This window comes from Octopus sinensis, linkage group LG15 (assembly GCF_006345805.1).
Source record: "Octopus sinensis linkage group LG15, ASM634580v1, whole genome shotgun sequence".
Classification (NCBI taxonomy): domain Eukaryota; kingdom Metazoa; phylum Mollusca; class Cephalopoda; order Octopoda; family Octopodidae; genus Octopus; species Octopus sinensis.
Window position 1 is genome coordinate 55,294,750 of NC_043011.1, and position 16,573 is coordinate 55,311,322.

The window sequence follows — 16,573 nt, forward strand, 5'->3', positions numbered from 1 at the left end:
CTTCTGCTGTAATTAAAAATCCTTCAGTCTCTACTTTGAGTCCTGAGCTTCTCAGCCATTGTTGCGATTTTGCTTTGTCTATTTCTTTTCTCTTTAATTTATCCCAGTATTTGGCGTGTAAGAGCTTTACTTGCCATCGATTTACCATGGTGTTTTGTTGTTCCAGTTTTAGCTTCGATTTCGGTTGCGTTACAGCTTTTGTTGTTTCCTCTTTTTCTCTATAGTTGTCAGGTACCATGACCTCTGGCTTGTATTTTTCTGCTTCCTTAACCCTTTCGTTACCAAACCGCCCAAAGCCGCCCGAAAAAAATTTTGGTTAATGTGACCAAACCGCCCAAAGCCGCCCGAATTTACCTATTCATATTTAAATGAGAATATCAGAGCAAATCTCTTTAGTACATTCGTGAAAACACATATTATACTTCGTAAACAGTTCAACTACAGTTTTGTACAATAATCGAAGTGTAATTTTAATTCCGTGAATTTTGAGAGATTTTTTTCCGAAATTTGTTCCTATTGTGTTTTCAAAATTTGTAATTCTGACAAAAAATGGATACGAATTTCATTATATCAAGCAGCGAGTCAGAATTCGAAGGATTTTCTACTGAAGACCTTCATAAATCTAACTCTATGACTGAAAAAAAAAAGCACGTGGTATTTGATAATGAATCTGATGTTTCATTTTCCGAAAGTGAAAACAGTGAATCCGAGATCTCCGACAGCGATAAAGAAAATGAATTGGTACCTGAATGGAGTGAAAATTTAAAAACTGTTTCTTTCGGTGATTTTTCTGAAGAAACTGGACCAAGCCACAGACTTTCCCAGAAGAGTAAAGCCGTAGACTATTTCTTTTTACTTTTGCGAATGAGCCTATTTGAAATCATTACGGCGGAAACGAACCGTTACGCTAAATGTAAACAAAGCGAAAGAAAGGATAGTTAGTGGTTTCCCACAACCTTAAATGAAATTAAGACTATTTTGCCATAAATATTATTATGGGTATCAGAAAGTTACCCAGAATAACAAATTCTATCGTAAAATTTTGTTGTATACCCAATTGAATATTAGCTAATAACCCATTTTCTATAGCGATGTTTGAACAAAATTTTAATTTTATATTTTGTTGAATTTACCTGTATCTACCTGCAATTAGAGTCACTTTGTGACAAAAATTATAGTATAGAATTGGTTGAGAATATTTCATTAAATTATCTTCCAAAAATCAGATTAATATATTGATAAATAAAAAAGTTATAGTTGTTTAATGAAACCAGACTAAATTTATGATTACTTTAGAAATTAATTGAAACACATAAGGGGTGTATTTTGGTCAGAAATATAGTAACGGTAGAAAGAAAATAGTTTTTTCTTTTGCTCATTTTTTTGTGACTTTTTGTACTAGTTTTTCTTGCTTCTGTGTTACATATTTCTCTAATCCTATGGTGGTTATTTTGTAATAGTTTTCTAGCTGTATAAGGCCTCTACCACCTTCCATACGTTGTATATAGATAACCTTTCTATGTCAGATTTGGATGGTGCATCCTAAATTCTGTCATTATTTTTCTTGCTTTCCTGTCTAGTTTGGATAGTTCGTTTAGAGTCCAATTAAGAATATTTATCATTATTATTATTACATGCATAACTTTTACAGCAGGATGCCCTTTCTATCCTTATTTTAGAGCATAAACTGTGTGCACTCTGTCTGGTCACAAGCATAAAAGACTTTGTCAGAGACGAGACTATAAATTCTCCTTCTCCTTTATCCATCTGTCCACCCTTCCTTTCCTGATGATGGTATGTTTGCAATTAGTGTTTCTAAAAAGAAAGAGGCAGTGTCACAATGAATTGACACTTGTAGGCAAGCGTTGATAAATGTGGAGGATGCATGGGAGAAAGGGAGTGTGCACCTAATGTGGACCCAACAGAGGGACCAACTATCTAAGTTGATAACAGCATGATAAAGCAAATAAGGATATAAAGACAGGGGAAGTCCCTGGTCCATTAGGAATCACCACTGAAATGCTTAAAATATCTGGCAGATTGGGATACAGCCAAGTCACTTATATTGTTAATCAGGTCCGCCACAAGGGAATCATCTCCCATGACTGATGTAGCAGCTGATACAAGGGTAAGAGAGATGCTGTAGTGAGGAGTAATTACAGAGGTATCACATTGTTGGATCAAAAGGGTTATAGTTCAACTAATTAGGAAGAGACTTAACCAAGATGAGATGCAGTTTGGTTTTGTGCCAGGGAGAAGCACCACTGATGCTATCTTCTTTTGTAAGACAACTACAAAAGTATTTAGCTAGAAACAAGCCACTGTACGTGGTTTTTGTCAATCTGGAGAAAGCCTTTGACAGAGTCCATCACTCTCCCATCTGGTGATCACTGTGGAAGCTAGGAGTAGATAAGTGACAGGTGAGGCCTGTCCAAGCTATGTATAGGGATGCTGTCAGTAAGATGTAAGTCAGCAATGAGTATAGTAAATATTTCATTCATCAGTTCTAGGAGCCAATTGAAAGAAGATTATCTGATGTGATCGATACCAATTGATTAGATAATTATTTGTTTAGAGATCAAAGGAAAGAAAAAATGTTTATTTCACTGAATAAACATTTCAAGGTCTGTTATTGCCAACCCAATCTCAGATTGGTCAACACTAATAAGAAGGAAACAAACTTTGAAAGGGAAAACATTGATTGATTTGAGTGTTGGAATAGAGAAATTGTGAATCAAAGAAATGTTAACACCACCATCAATATTCGTTGGCATCCGTTGCTAGTGGAGCACTAAGAGTACCATACGAGTGAGATCGTTGCCAGAGCAACAAACTGGCCTATGTTAAGCACACCGTTCGAGCGTGATCGTTACCGCGTCCCCTTACTAGCACTTGTGCTGGTGGCACATGAAACATTTGAGCGAGGTCATCACCAGTGCCGCTGGACTGGCTCCTGTGCAGGTGGCACGTAAAAAGCACCATTTGGATATGGCTGTTGCCAGTACCATCAAACTGGCCCTTGTGCTGGTGGCACGTAAAAGCATCCACTACACTCTCGGAGTGGTTGGCGTTAGGAAGGACATCCAGCTGTAGAAACTCTGCCAGATCAGATTGGAGTCTGGTTCGCCAGACCTCAGTCAAATCGTCCAACCCATGATAGCATGGAAAGCAGACGTTAAATGATGATGACGATGATGATGATGATGAATTATTGCTAATTTACCTTGATATGTCTCTAACAAATTTAAGTCTAACTGGATACAAAACCACCCTGTGTGGTTAAGAGTAGAACTTCAGCCCTTTTGTTACTAACATATGATCCATATATAACAACACAGAAAATCATGATAGAAATATTTTTTTTGAAAAATGAAATGTTTTAAAATTCTATTTCTGATTATGAAGAGGCATCTGAAGAAAGGGTTTTAATTTTCATTTCAGATCTTGATTTTGCACTCGTATTTAGATTCATCTCTTTCTGCAACATTTTGAAAAGGGTTTTTCTTAATTGTCTTAAAAATAAATGTTGGCTTCTTTCAATAGAGTAATACATCAAACGAGGAATTCCAAGAGGTTAATAAGACCACGGAAAGTTGCACAGGCCTAGCAAGAATTAGAGAGATTTCAGATAAGTAAATTCACAGTTAAAACCTTATATTTTAAACATTACATTATTGGGCAGAAATCTCTGTAGAGAGAAAACTACTAAGAGTCATCATCATCATCATCATTTAACGTCCGTTTTCCATGCTAGTGTAGCAATAGCCATTTTAGCCATTTTGAAATGTGGCGCGAGTTGGCAATATGAAGGCTTAAAAGAGAAAGCTTAAGGTAGAAATAACAGAAAACCGCCGTAGGAAAACATGTGTATATGTCTATATGATGTTACAACTGCAGTTGGGGTTAAAGATACAATGATAACACTTTAGTATAAGTGACGATAAATCATTATATTCTCCCTAGCTTCAAGAGAAAAGCCTAAATAAATAATATAACCTAAGAGAAAGCTTAAGGTAGAATAAACCGACAACCGCCGGAGGAAACTAGCATGGGTTGGACAGTTCAACCGGGGTCTGGGAAGCCAGGAGGCAGCACCAGGCTCCAGTCTGATTTGGCAGTGTTTCTACAGCTGGATGCCCTTCCTAACGCCAACCACTCCGTGAGTGTAGTGGGTGTTTTTTACGTGCCACCGGCACAGGGGCCAGAGCAGGCTGGCAAATGGCCACAATCGGTTGGTGCTTTTACGTGTCACCGACACGGACGCCAGTCAGGCGGCGCTGGCATCTGCCACGTTCAGACAGTGCTTTTTACGTGTCACCAGCACTGTGATAATAAAGTTAATGAAAGAAATGATATTTGTAAATCTTAAATCCTGATAACACGAAGAAGCCTAGACTAGAAAAAGAAAGATGATAACAATTAAAAAATAACGACTTACCTTTTCCAATGGAAGTACTAAAAATGCTCCTCCACCTGAGGCTTCAATCACAACTGCCAGAAATTTGGGATTCACAGCACAGAAATTGCTGTCATGGGCATTTCTGGTAATATGAACATTTTCATAACAAAGCTCTTTTCTATAAGGACTGCCAAAAATATGGCGGTACTTAGAGCTCCGCACTCGAAACGCCATCTGCAATGGAAATTAAAGAAATGTAATTGAATTATAACATTTTAAGATGCTAATTCTGGTATATTTTCACAAAACAGACGATATACTAAACAACAGTTCTACTGCACAGAAAACATTGAAATTGGAAGAATCAAAGAAGTCTGTTGTTCCTTTTCTTCAAAAAATTGCTTTTTTTTTTTACTTCTGTCTTCTCTACACATCCTTTTTTTACTACCATGATATAAAAGGTGATAAGTTGCCTTTTTATTGCTCAAAATGAAATTACCACTCAAAGTTACACTTTTTATCTTTACAAATGACAATTGATGGCGCTTACTTTTACACCCTTTGCTCAATAATTTTTGGTTATATTTTATTGATTCATTGAACTAAAATTCTGGCATAAGTTTCCTTTTTGTCAATAAATAACGATCATACTTATAAAGCTAGTAATTTGATCGTTCAATGGACCCAATCATTCAAAAATTCCTTTGTCAAAAAATGTCCCTTTAAACATCAAACCCTAATTAAAAAAAAAAAATTTTTTAAATAAATATCCATCTTCTATGAATGAATACTGAAGGATAAATGACCTGAGAACAGTGAATTTTCTTAGTCGTTTCATAAAAGATATACACTATAGTTGTTATAAATGTGTCATGACATTTTATAAAGATTAAAAAGGGGTTTCATTGGCTAAAATACAATGGATTACAATGAAAAAATATGAAATTCATTTGACCAACAGAATTTATTGGAACTGAATTGAACAGAATTTATTGGTAGCAGTGTAAGTCTATTGGTGAATGTTTAAAATCAAAGTAGGTATTAACAAGGATACTTGCTAACTCCAGTATTCTTTAATATTTTCAGAAAAACTAAATATAACATTTTACGGAGATGTACTTGCATAGCGAGTGACTTGATCTGAGATCGTGTGCTGGAATGAAAACAATTGCAGTGTGGAAGGTGTTTATAAGCTATTTAAGAAACACACAAAAACCGTTAGATTCACTTCAACATTTAAATTCAATTTGTCAAAATATTTTCGTCGATTTGAGACCGCAACCTGTTCACTAATGAAACTTCGTGCTGCATATAATAGGTTTAATCCACTGCCATGTCAGACATCAAGATCTCCCGTGCATGCAAATTTCTTACAGCTGGAAGTGTCCTGTTATCTTTATATGGCTACGATCGAACCAATTCTACTATATGGCTCAGAAACCTGGGCGTTATCAAAGAAGCTTGAGAGGCAGTTGGATGGAACTTACACTCGCCTCCTTATGAGAGCTCAAAATCTCTCGTGGAAGAGTCATCCAACCAAAGTACAAATATATGGGAAACTACCATCTGTATCATCTCTTGTGAAAGGTAGAAGAGTCCAGTTTGCTGGACATTGTTGTAGAGCTGAAAACGAGGTAATTTCTATTCTTCTCCTCTGGAAGCCATCTGCTCGCGATACCAGAGAGCACACACTCTCCTACTTTGATGTAATCTCCAGGGATACAGGCATCCAGCAACAGGACCTCCGTAATGCTATGATGGACCATGAAGTCTGGCATAACATTAAATTCCATTGTCTCGACCACGGTCAAACAATGATGAAGATGATGACTACATTTTCACTTGGCACTGAATATTGCTGTTATCTTTGGGCTGGTGCCTCCTTTGAGTTTCTTAAATTGCTTGATCCAATTCGGAATTTAGTTGTTAACATGGTGATTCCTCTTCTTTCTACTAGACTGGAATCTTTGTTGTGCCTTTTCTATAAGCATTTTCATGGCCATTGTTCAGATGAACTTCCTGGTCTAGTACCCTCTATTAAGGTCTTTAAAACATGTCGCCCTCTGTCAAGATCTCTAGAACTTGTCACCCACTTCTCTTCCCAGATGCGTCGTTCCTCCATTGAACTTTCTGTTAGTCATAACTCCTTTTATTCCAATAGCATCTTTCATCAAATTGCTGCTCTCTGAAATTCTCTACCATCATCTTCTTTTCGTCTGCTCTGTAATGTTCATTCCTTGAAGCTTCTGGTCAACTGACATCTTTTAAATCTGTAGGCCCCACTTCTTTGCCTTCTTTTTAGCCCCTTATTCTGCAAAGTGGTTTCAAGTCTTGTTTGGGACAAAAATCATATGAAACTGCAACTCAATGATATATTCTGCTCATTAACAATGAATTGATTGAATAAATGAGTCGAGTTGATTGAATAAGTCATCTTACGAAAGGGAAATCAATGCAGAGAAAAACGAAATCATTCACAATAACAACAACACCATTTTCTAAAAAGATTCTTCTCAGTTGAAAGAAGACTGAATCATGACTTGCTTTAAACCTTGGATCTGTTATTGACCGTAACAAGCCAAGGCCAGACTTACAAAAACAATAGAGGTACTCTAAAGAAACTGAGGGTGAGATAGAACACAACAATTTGATATTCTATAAATGTTGTCTTATCAGTTACTGCCTTACATGAACAAAATTCCACATGAAAATCTCCAACCAAAATACATATGAACCGTTTGCCAGCATAAAAACCCAAAAATTTTTTTTATTTCATATTCATTTTCCAGATAATTTTAACTCTTTAGCTTTTAAACTGATCATATCCAGCCCAAATATTCTACCTATTTTATATTCAAACTGACCAGATCCAACCTCTCACACCTACCCTACAATGTCCTTCTAAAAATAAACATTCACATCATCAAAATCTTGAAATTACAAGTTATCATCATCATCGTTTAACGTCCGTTTTCGACTGGGGTCTGGGAAGCCAGGAGGCTGCACCATGCTCCAGTCGGATCTGGCAGTGTTTCTACAGCTGGATGCCCTTCCTAACGCCAGTTAATGCATAATTAATTAAAAACCTCTGACAGAGTCATCAGAATGCTAATTAGTTGAACTAGAGTTTTCTGCACCTCAGAATTAAATTAACGAGTTATTCATCTGGAACAGTGATAACAAAACAGCTCTAATTGAAGAAGACCCTTTCATCAACCACACTACAACCTCGGCACAGACTTCATCTCTTCCTATCAGTATTCACTGCTTCTTCCTATAATGTTAACCTCCTTTAAACGAGCCAAATGCTGACCACCTCCACCCACTTGACACATTTCTTTCTCTGCTAATCACCTTTCTCACAATCTTACAAAACATTTTTATATATTTGTATAAAATTTAATAATTAATATTTTGATATAATTAAAATTTTAAATTCTATTGTCTTACAAAACATTTATATATATTTGTATAAAATTTGATAATTAAAATTTTAAATCCTATTGTCAGCAATTAAACAGTTGACTAATTTCTACCACCTCTTGAAAATACTCATGCAAACTATTATTTTTTTCCTTTTTTCATAAAAAATAATCTTCTTCCATTAATACACAAGAGACGTCGGCCGAGGCTGGCAATATACCAATATGATAATCTTTCTGGTCATTCTGCCAAATTGTTCAAAACGTTTCTTCAAGCTCATAAAATTAGAAGTTTGTTACCTGGAGAATCTCCAGATGGAAACCTTATTGGAAATTCATCGTGAATTACAAAGTAAGATATTCTATTTGCCCCAGTTCGATATCAATAATATAAATTAAAGCCTGTATAAGTAAAGAAGTTTGACAATATTCTTTAATTCATTTTCTGGTTTCAGTTACTGAACTGCAGCCATGCAGGACCATCACCTTCAACAGCTGTCCAAGAATTTGGACCTGGAGATCTCCATTTCCAGCGACTTCGAGGGCCATTTCCAAGTGGTGTCGGGCATCAACGAAGAGCCCTCGACTACAAGACGACCAAAGTTTTTTTTTCCCCAATGTCTGGGGTCTTCTGCCCCTAAGCCCCAGACCACCACCTAATCACCCTTACCCGTCTTGTTGCTTAACAACAACAACAACATCACCTTCAACAAAGCAACCCTAGATAATTTCTGGTACTTAAATTTTTGACTTTGGAACAGGGAGGTACTTGGTCAGCCGCCTCCTCCTCTCCCAATTAACCTAATAATATTATCCTATGTGATTACCTTTCATTGAGAGAGGTATGCAAGTGAAGGTGCATCTTGGGTGGTGGTTAGGGTGTGGCTGTCATGATGGCAAGATTGTGGGTCCCAGTTTCTAGATCAGTGGTCCTTTGTGTTCTAGAGCAAAACACTTCATCTCATGTAGCTTCAGCCCACTTGGCTGTAAGTGGGTCACAACCCTGCAATGGATTGGCGTTCCATTCAGGTTGAATGCTGGCCTGCCCTACTAAGCTGTGGGGTGGCATCCTTTGAAAACAACAACAATGCGAGGAAGTGCACTGTGATCAGCAGTGGATAATAGCATCTGAGAGTCTGATTGATATAGGGAGGTGTGTATGTGTGTGCATGTGTACGAATACACACATGCTCACATTCACAAATACACACCTATTTCTTTACTACCCACAAGGGGTTAAACACAGAGAGGACAAACAAGGACAGACATAGGTATTAAGTCAATTACATCGACCCCAGTGCGTAACTGGTACTTAAATTATCGACCCCGAAAGGATGAAAGGTAAAGTCGACCTTAGCGGAATTTGAACTCAGAACATAGCGGCAGACGAAATACCGCTGAGAATTTCGCCTAGCGTGCTAACAATTCTGCCAGCTCGCCGCCTTAAATACACACCTGACAAGCTTTTATGCTGTTCATTGAGATCCAACATCAGAATGGTAAAATTCTTTAATTATATTCAGTTTATATCTTTATGATTGTAAATGAACATAACACTTGTTCGGCTTTTCATGATTCCGTTTGGAGAAGTGTTTCTCAAAGTGGTCTGTGACAATATTTTGGTGGAACGTGGCGCTTCACAATGGGACGTCAGCAAGGAATAAGTGAAAGAAAATTTGCAATAAAGTTTTAATGAAAACTTTTTAGGGGATGCATGACAAAAGAGTTAAGAAACCCTGATTTACCGCTTTAGCCCCTTGACAGTGCCCTGATGAGATTGGGTTATGCCCTTGCCTTTATTGCAATAAGGAAATAACAAGTAACTACAAGGGCACTGATGGAGATGCAGCCAAACAATCAATTTTGTAGACTTTTCAACTGTTTATATTCTTTCATTCACCAACACAGACCCTCACTGGTTCCTATTGTTTATTAGTGCTTTACTAGTTGGACTAAATTTTGATTAAGAATGGGTATAAATCATGACAACCTTCTCATCTTTTGGGGTTGAACAACAGAATCTTTCATCAACAAAAACAAATTCCTACATGAATCCTTTAAACAGACATAGCGTGCCATCTTTTAGCAGGAAGAGCCATCACTGCCACAAGATATTTACTTTGAGGTTTCTTTTAACGATGTAAAATGAGAAAAGGAAAGAAGATTATACAGTTATGTTCTTTTACTTGTTTCAGTCATTTGGCTGTGGCCATGCTGGAGCACCACACTGAAAGGTTTTACTCAAACAAATCAACCCCAAAAGTTACTTTTTTAAGCCTGGTTCCCATCCTTACCAGTCTCTTTGACAGCACTGCTACATTATGGGGATGTAAACACACCAACGCCGGTTGTCAAACAGTGATGGAGAGGAACAAACACAGACACTCACATATACACACACACATATATATATATATATATATTATATATATATATATATATATATATATATATATATCTGTAAATGTAATATGTGACAATATTACATTTACAGATAAATTCCTCTATTTACATAATATCGAGGTCTCTTTCATTCTTTTGTTGTCTTACCATTTCTATCAATATATATATATGTGTGTGTGTGTGTGTGTGTGTGTGTGGAGGCACAATGGCCCAGTGGTTAGGGCAGTGGACTCACGGTTGTAGGATCACAGTTTTGATTCCCAGACCGGGCGTTGTGAGTGTGTTTATTGAGCGAAAACACCTAAAAGATCCTCGAGGTTCCGGCAGGGGGTGGTGATCCCTGCTCTACTCTTTCACCACTCTTTCTTCTGTTGACCTGCTCGCTTAGCCAGCGGGGTGGCGTCATTCGAAGGCTTAAACAATGCGAACGCATTGTGACCAGCGATGTGTAACAACATCTGATGGTCTGGTCGGTCATGTGATTGCATGATATATATATATATATATGCTTACAACAGGCTTCTTTCAGCTTCCATCCACCGAAGCCACTCACAAGGCTTTGGTCGGCTCATGTCTATAGTACAAGACATTTGTCCAAGGTCCCACACAGCAGGACTGAACCCAGAACCATGTGCTTAGGAAGCAAGCTTCTTACCACACGGCCACACCTCTTTTTTTAAAAATATTTATGTAGACTCGTTTTGATTGCGGGGCCACCTTTATAAAACCAGGATGGGTTAATGATTTCAAATATCTATCGTTTCCCACGTGCACACATACAAAGGGATGGCCAGGGTATTAGTTGTCATTATTGGCTGAGGGATCAGCAGTTCATTTTATTTCCAGCATTTTTGGGGGTTTCCATAATCTAGTCCCTCCCGACTGTAACCAGCGGAGACAAAACCATAAGGATTTTGTTACCTTGCAGTGTTGTCGTCAATCAATACTTGCCATAGATACAACTTGCAGTCAGGTGGCTCCTCCAGTTTTATCTGTTCCAGATACACTACAGAAATATCCAGTATCTATTCTATGCTGCTTTGCCTGTATAATCCCTTCATGGCATGTTTATACTTTGGCTCTTATTTCATTATATCTAGTCTTTAATTGATTTTAACTCAAGAAATTAATTTATGAGCAATAAAAAGTAATTTTTCTATGTAAATAATATTTCTACTTATAATATTGGTTCTATAATGATTATTATCTTCTTTCTCATTTCACAACAAGTTTATACATGTAAGGAAATATTTACGTTCAAATGTTAATCTCAAGTTCTGAAGCAACTTTTCCAAAACTTTTTTTTTTTTTTCATTGACATTTCGTTAAACTAACAGGATTAAAAAAAAAAAATAAAGGGAAATAAAGTTCAAATAAAATAACAGGTTTTCAGAAGGACAAACAAAAATAACGATGAAGCTGACCACAATGACAATATCGATGGTGTAGAGAGAGTAAGACATGTAACAATAATGACATCATTGCTAGCTGGACATTACTGTCGGGACAAATCAGAGCTAAAGAAATAATACGCATCTTATATAAACAAACCTAATTCAAAACCATTAAATTGCGTGTGTACAGGGGGATCCTTTATGTCTTGTAATATGGAATTGTGTATCGACTAGAAAATTCTAGGGTTGTATTTAAGAAAATTATATCCAGAAAATCAAGTTAATTATTCATTTACTCTTAGCGAGACTTTAAAAAAATTTTTCCAGCCCTACCTAATATTATTGTTTTGTCAACCTTATATTAAGGCAATGAAAGGGGGAAGAAAAGGTCCACCGAATTAACCGATGACAGTTGAATGATTTCTATTATTCCGAAATATATATTCTTTTAATATCACAAAAATGTCAAAAGATATCAAGATAATTAATAAACCAATGCGTTTAGTTAATATGTGTTTAGTTCTGCCGTTGATTTTTAATAAATTATTTACGTTCTAAAATAATATTCGAAATATTTTTCTTTGTCAATCTACAACTATGTCCCTGGAAATTCCAGTCGTCAACGCAGTATCATTCAATGACAAGCGACAAACAATAAACCGCGGTGGACTGCGACAGCTAAGAAACCTTTGATGAGAAAGAGAAAGCCGAGACAGCTGCTTAAAGATGGTCAACAATGAATGAACGAGTTTTTCCCACAGAAAGTGAAAGTGTTCAGAGAAAACCAAATGATTATTGTGCGCAGGTGGATCGCAGCAGGCTTCACCTTAATTACAATATAATTACAATTGTAATAAATATATTATTATTATATTACGTCTGTACTTTAACAGGGAATTAAAAAGAAAAGCTTATTTCACAAAAGATTTCGTTTCATAAATTTCACTGATTCAGTCTTCACACAATATTTTTTTTAGTTTAAACATTTCATAATTTTTCACACGACAGATATTTTAAATCTATTATTAATACATTTGGCAGACTCCCGACCCACTAAAAAGCAACACTGATATTTTAAAGCTGCTACAAATTATACGATCATTACTATTATTACTATTATTATTATTACTATTATTATTATTATTATTATCTGCTAAAGACGAGTATATATATGAGTCCGGCATCGATTTTTCTGGTGGTCGGTGTTGCTAGCTGAGTAAGGCGGCCGGAAAAGTAAGACAACATCAACACAAATATATAATAAATTAGACGATGAGCTAAGAGGGGAAAAAATAGTTTTCTAACCGTAACTAGCCCCCATCCAGTTGATTTCATCCTCTTTGAAGGAGAAGCCGGTGCCGGTCCTTCCATTCCAACAGTTTTTATTTCAACTGTTAAGAACGGCGGTTCTAATAAATGGTGACAAGTGGAAGAGATGTTGCGATCGGACTTCAGAGGTCACACGAATCCATGACGTTCAAAAACAATCCATTCCAATTTTTAGCACCAAATCATGAATGAATGAATGAATTAGTTAATAATAAATAATTAATATTATTATTATAATTATGATTATTATTGTTGTTGTTGTTATTATTATTATTAACAACAGTCTTTGACAATCGAGGAGTTGACGACTCTCACTGCAGTGTTTGACTCTCAGGAGACATGGCTTTTTGTTTCTCGAATCCGCTTCCTTACTGCAACTGTTGTTGTTGTTGTTGTTGTTGCTGTTAATAAATACAAGCTTGACATCAACCTAGTGGGTTGCAGTAGCAGCTGCACTAATTTGCAACAACAGCAGCTCCGGTAGCACTAGCACTAGTAGCAGCAGTAACTGTAATAGCAGTAGTAGTAGTAGTAGCAAGAGTAGTAGTAGTAGTAGTAGTAGTAGTAGTGGTGGTGATAGTAGTAGTAGTAGTAGTAGTAGTAGTAGTAGTAGTAGTGGTGGTGGTGGTGGTGGTAGTAGTAGTAGTAGTAGTAGTAGTGGTGGTGGTGGTGGTGGTGGTAGTAGTAGTAGTAGTAGCAGCAGCAGCAGTAGCAGCTGTTCCATCGTTTCTAAGTACATCTACCTTTTCGCAATCCAATAACGCATGTCTCCTCCTCTCCCCCCCTCCTCATCCTCCGCCAGTCCATTGTTACAGTCATCATCAGCATCCTTTCCACAAAACCCATAACAACACTCGATTCTTTTATTCGGTTATATTTATGCAGTTGTACTGCAGCTTTTCGTGTGTGATGTGGTGGTGGCAATCACCAAACTTGTTGCGGCTGCGGTAAAAACAACTCGTTATTAACGGCACAACATCTTCGACAAAGTGTTCATTTAACCCTGGGCTCACTGAAAGCGAACGTCAATGGGAAACCTTATTTGATAAAGTATTATGTCATTAATACACACACACACACACACTAATGCTTTATGTTATACCATTAAATGGCTAAGAACTACACTTGTATATCAACCACTGTTTAAGGCGGCGAGCTGGCAGAAATGTTAGCACGCCTGGCGAGATGCGTAGCTGTATTTCGTCTGTTGTTACGTTCTGAGTTCAAATCCCGCCGAGGTTGACTTTGCCTTTCATCCTTTCGGGGTCGATAAATAAAGTACCAGTTTCGCACTGGGGTCGATGTAATCGACTTAATCCGTTTGTCTGTCCTTGTTTGTCCTCTCTATGTTTAGCCCCTTGTGGGCAATAAAGAAATATATATATTAACCACTGTTATTCTAACAGATTACAAGACCATTCTTTTAATTATTGATTTTATTTTTATATTATTTTGAAATTTTAAATAAAAGAAAATACTACCAAATAAAATAAAATATGAGAATGTTAATGTTTGAAATTAGAATTTAAAAGGAGAGAGAAAATGTTTAGCTACTTCAAGACTAGAACCAAGCCCATATTAAACAGATATAAATATATGAGATTATGGAAAGAATAAGATATTTCTTGTTGCTATATTGGCAACTCCACCTTCACTCTTATCAACAGAGAAAATCTCATTACAATGAGAAATAAGAATTAAATCTGGAAATATTTGTTACTAATTTTAGATAATTTTACACAAGGAAATAACTAACATATACTTTATTTGGCTTCAAATTAAAAAGCCTGACTAATACTAACGAGATATTAAATATAAATTAGTATAATGTCTATACGTTTATATATTTTTGTTTTGCAAGATTTTTGATGTGAAATCGTGTGTTGAACAGATATTGTTGTATTTAGGAATGGTCATTTTGCCAGTTTAGCCAATAAAATGGCTGACCGTTAGTAAGGAGAGACACACAAATAAGAAAGAAGAAAGCAAAGGACCACTGATGAGGTCACAACATCATAAGCGGGAAGTGTAACCTCTCGAAAGAGCTGTTCTTCACTCCTGCTCCGGAGCGTCGGCTGCGGGGTCATTCCGAAAAGCTCTACCTGCGACGATTTCATCTCAATCGAAGGAGAGGAGCTTTCTCCGTCCAGGTTTTGGATCCGTGGAACAAGCTGCCAGACGAGATGGTGAAGATGCCGACGACCGCTTTGTTCAAAGCCTCCCTGGACCTCAAGTGGCCTGAACTCTTTACATGAACACCACCCTGTACTTAACTCCATGTCCCCCTACATGGCCTTGCTATTTGCTTTTGAGCCAAATTAACTAACTAACTAACAGGAGTGTGATGAAAGAACTCTGGCCGAAATAAGATTAAGATTAATGTAAAAAGTAAATAACGCTGAAGCAAACTAACACCAAATATATAGTGCGTGTGTGTTTTATTGGCTAAACTGGCAAAATAACCATTCCTAAATACAACAATATAATGTCTATAGTTGCCTATAAAATACTTTAAATTTTTTTATTCGGTTTGACTTGGACAAATCTGAATAAAAATCAAAAAAAAAAAACTGATCGATTTATAAAAGTTCCTTAATTCTGAATGTCTTCAGCTGTTCGCTGATTTCATTGCACTTTTATTCCGAACCATATTTGCAAGAAGTTGACTGCAGCAACCAAGCCAAGGACGTAGATGCCAGGAATGGAATAAACGAAAATATTGAATGATTTAATATAATCGATAATTAACAAACAACATCAATATGAGACCGTAAAAAATTACAAACAGTTGTAATGATTCCCTACACACACAATCATTAAAAACAAATTAAAGGTTTGATCATTTGACTGGGTTTGGAAAAAACAAACTCAGTGGTATAAAAAAATAACAAAATCAAAGTGAAAAAAACAATAAAATAAATCAAATTAATGATTTGTATATGAGAGAGAGAGAGAAAGAAAGAGAGGATAGACAGATAGTTAGATAGAAATTGATAGATAGATAGATAGAAAGATAGATAGATAGATAGATCGATATAGAGATAGATAGATATAGAGAGAGAGAGATAGATAGATAGATAGATAGATAGATAGATAGATAGATAGATAGACAGACAGACAGAAGACAGATAGATAGATAGATAGATAGATAGATAGATGACAGACAGACAGAAAGTAAATGATTATACAAATCAGCTTATTTATAAATTTTCTTTATTACATTTCTCTGTTTTAGCATTTATCATATGTTACCAGTTTTTAGGAACGGACAGGAATAAAAGAAATGTAAGCCACTGTTGAAGAATTTGCTACAAAGTTTAACTTTGTAGTTTATAAATGTGTCTTTAGTTTCCTGATTCAAATGAAGCTTTTAGATAAATTTTAGATTTTGGAAATATCTAGTCAGAAAATACAGTCAGAAATGTATATCTTAATGGATTTATTTTTTCCCTGGTAACGTTACTAATTCTCGTAACAGCAGAAACAAAATTTCCTTTTATCCAGTAAATGCTTTTTCATTGTTTAGAATTTATTGTTAGAATTTGTAGGTTGCCAAAATACTAACCAATAGGTTCCGAGGTCCCTGCAGGAGGTATTTTATTTGATTGCCTAGCTGAAAATAGGTG

General features: G+C 36.3%; 1 protein-coding gene across 18 annotated transcripts in view; it reads right to left on the minus strand.

The window, feature by feature from the left end:
* Positions 1 to 16,573, minus strand: part of LOC115219788 (coronin-2B) — a 128,978-nt gene that overhangs the window by 35,034 nt on the left and 77,371 nt on the right. For 7 of the 18 annotated variants that reach the window (XM_036509775.1, XM_036509773.1, XM_029790048.2 and 4 more), the window contains exons 1-2: positions 12,924 to 13,205; positions 4,439 to 4,633 (exon numbers count right to left, since the gene is read on the minus strand). In XM_036509775.1, the coding sequence (XP_036365668.1) occupies positions 4,439 to 4,633; positions 12,924 to 12,989 (261 nt within the window). In that variant the 5' untranslated portion in view covers positions 12,990 to 13,205. Of the gene's footprint in view, positions 1 to 4,438; positions 4,634 to 12,923; positions 13,210 to 16,573 lie in introns of those variants that run through there. The other 11 variants (XR_005002302.1, XM_036509768.1, XM_036509771.1 and 8 more) reach the window with 5 other exon arrangements.